General features: G+C 57.0%; 1 protein-coding gene across 2 annotated transcripts in view; it reads left to right on the plus strand.

The window, feature by feature from the left end:
• LOC107151244 (nitric oxide synthase interacting protein) overlaps positions 1 to 1,775 on the plus strand; it is an 18,555-nt gene extending 16,780 nt beyond the window's left edge. For both annotated transcript variants that reach the window (XM_015496537.2, XM_048790532.1), the window contains exons 5-9: positions 525 to 684; positions 774 to 892; positions 1,001 to 1,188; positions 1,269 to 1,377; positions 1,664 to 1,775. In XM_015496537.2, coding sequence (XP_015352023.1) covers positions 525 to 684; positions 774 to 892; positions 1,001 to 1,188; positions 1,269 to 1,377; positions 1,664 to 1,735 — 648 coding nt within the window. In that variant the 3' untranslated portion in view covers positions 1,736 to 1,775. The remainder of the gene's footprint in view (positions 1 to 524; positions 685 to 773; positions 893 to 1,000; positions 1,189 to 1,268; positions 1,378 to 1,663) is intronic.
• Positions 1,776 to 2,134: the final 359 nt, after the last annotated feature.

Raw genomic sequence — 2,134 nt, forward strand, 5'->3', positions numbered from 1 at the left:
GTCTCTAAATAAAATACAAAATAGGGCTGGGCATGTGGCTCAGTGGTTGAATGACCCTGAGTTCAATCTCTGGTTCCCAAAATAAAAAGGGCTGGGGATGTAGCTCAATGGTAGAGCACCCTGGGTTCAGTCTACAGTACCAAAAACAAGAAGGAAAACAGACTTGAAGCCTGGAGAGGTCACAGCAGGCCACAGGGTGACAAAGATGGGTTTGAGCCCCAGCATTCAAGCTCTAGCCAGGCTTGACCATTGACCACTCTGCCGTCAAGGGACAAAGACAACACTAAGCCCCAAACTGGCCAAGTGGGAAATGACCTAATTGTCCCACAGTCGGGGAGGGACAGGCAAGTGTGTTGGGCCATGTGCAGTACAGGACAGCCTGGGAAAGGTGCACTGGGGCAGTGGCTAACCTCTGCCAGAGTGGCCACTCTGTGGTCTCAGTTTACCCACTATGAAGGGGACCCCTCCTCCCCTGGGTGGCCTGTGAGTACTTGATGCTTGGTTCATTCCCTTCTGGTCTCTAGGCCTACGAGAAGCAAAGAGGCGCAAAGCGAGAGGAGCAGAAAAAGCTGCAGCGAGCAGCAGCCCAGGACCAAGTCCGCGGCTTCCTGGAGAAGGAGGCAGCCATCGTGAGCCGGCCCCTCAACCCTTTCACTTCTAAGGTCATCGCAGGGACTGGCCCAGGTGACAGGAAGTGGGCTTGCAAATGGGTAGGGGCCCCACAGGCCTAGTGCTTCCCACGGTACCCATCCGAGCCTCTCCCTCCCCCACAGATGATACCCAACCTGGGCCCAGCGTGGGTCCCCCGAGCAAAGACAAGGACAAAGCGCTACCCAGCTTCTGGATCCCGTCGCTGACTCCAGAGGCCAAGGCCACCAAACTGGAGAAGCCAGTGAGCTCCCTCAGTGTTGCGGAGGTCCCCACCTATCCTCGCAGGTTCCCTGTCATCTCACCACCTGCACCAGCCCCCTGCTAACGCTGCCTGCCTCCATCCCTGCAGTCGCGCATCGTGACCTGCCCCATGTCAGGGAAGCCTCTGCGTATGTCGGACCTGACGCCCGTGCGCTTCACACCACTGGATGACTCGGTGGACCGCGTGGGGCTCATCACGCGCAGCGAGCGCTACGTGTGCGCAGTGACCCGTGACAGCCTGAGCAATGCCACACCGTGCGCCGTGCTGAGGCCCTCGTGAGTCTCCTGACCAGGAGGGAAGTAGAGTGGGCTTAAGGGACGTGGCTCTCAGGCTGACCTATGCACCTTCCTTGCAGTGGGGCAGTGGTCACCCTTGAGTGTGTGGAGAAGCTGATTCGGAAGGACATGGTGGACCCAGTGAATGGCGACAAGCTCACCGAGCGCGACATCATTGTGCTCCAGCGGGTGAGCTGAGTGCCCCCTCTTCCACTCCCCTTCCCCTTCTTCCCAGACCCCGCCTTTTTGCCTTTCCACACACCCCTCCCTACCTTGGAACTCCCCCCAGTCTCCCTAGGTCCCAGCCCCACCCCACCTGTGTTCTTCAGCCAGGCTCCTGGGTGCTTGGCTCTCCCAAGCCCAATCTCCCTGCTGGCTGAACTTCACCTTGATCGATTTTGGAACCCTAGTGCCACCTGGAGCCTGTGGTTAACCTGGGCCACCTCCATCTGACCCTTCTTCCCACCTTTTTCAGGGTGGCACAGGATTCGCGGGCTCCGGAGTGAAGCTGCAGGCCGAGAAGTCCCGGCCTGTGATGCAGGCCTAGCCCCGGTGGGAAACCTAATAAAGCGCTGGGTGCACTTGGACACGTGGTCTTCATTTGCATCAGAGGGGGGCACCCGAGGAAGCAGGCAGCCTGCGACCTGGAAGATGCAGGCTGAGAATGTGGAATGTTTTGTCACAGTGACTTACTAAGCACTGATACCTGCTGTAGTTTATAATCCCAGCTACTCAGGAGGTTGAGGCAGGAGAATTGTAAGTTCAAGGCCAGCTTTGGCAACTAATGCCCTGTCTTAATAAAAAGGGCTGGGGATGTAGCTCAGTTCTAACTGAGTTCAATCTCCAGTACCACAAACAGCAAATTCTGAATTGGATGCAAAAGCATAGCATTAAAATCAGTGGAGATGGCCAGAAGTCAGTCTGAACTGGGACCATGTGAGGGCAC

Source organism: Marmota marmota, unplaced genomic scaffold (genome assembly GCF_001458135.2).
Source record: "Marmota marmota marmota unplaced genomic scaffold, marMar, whole genome shotgun sequence".
NCBI lineage: Eukaryota > Metazoa > Chordata > Mammalia > Rodentia > Sciuridae > Marmota > Marmota marmota.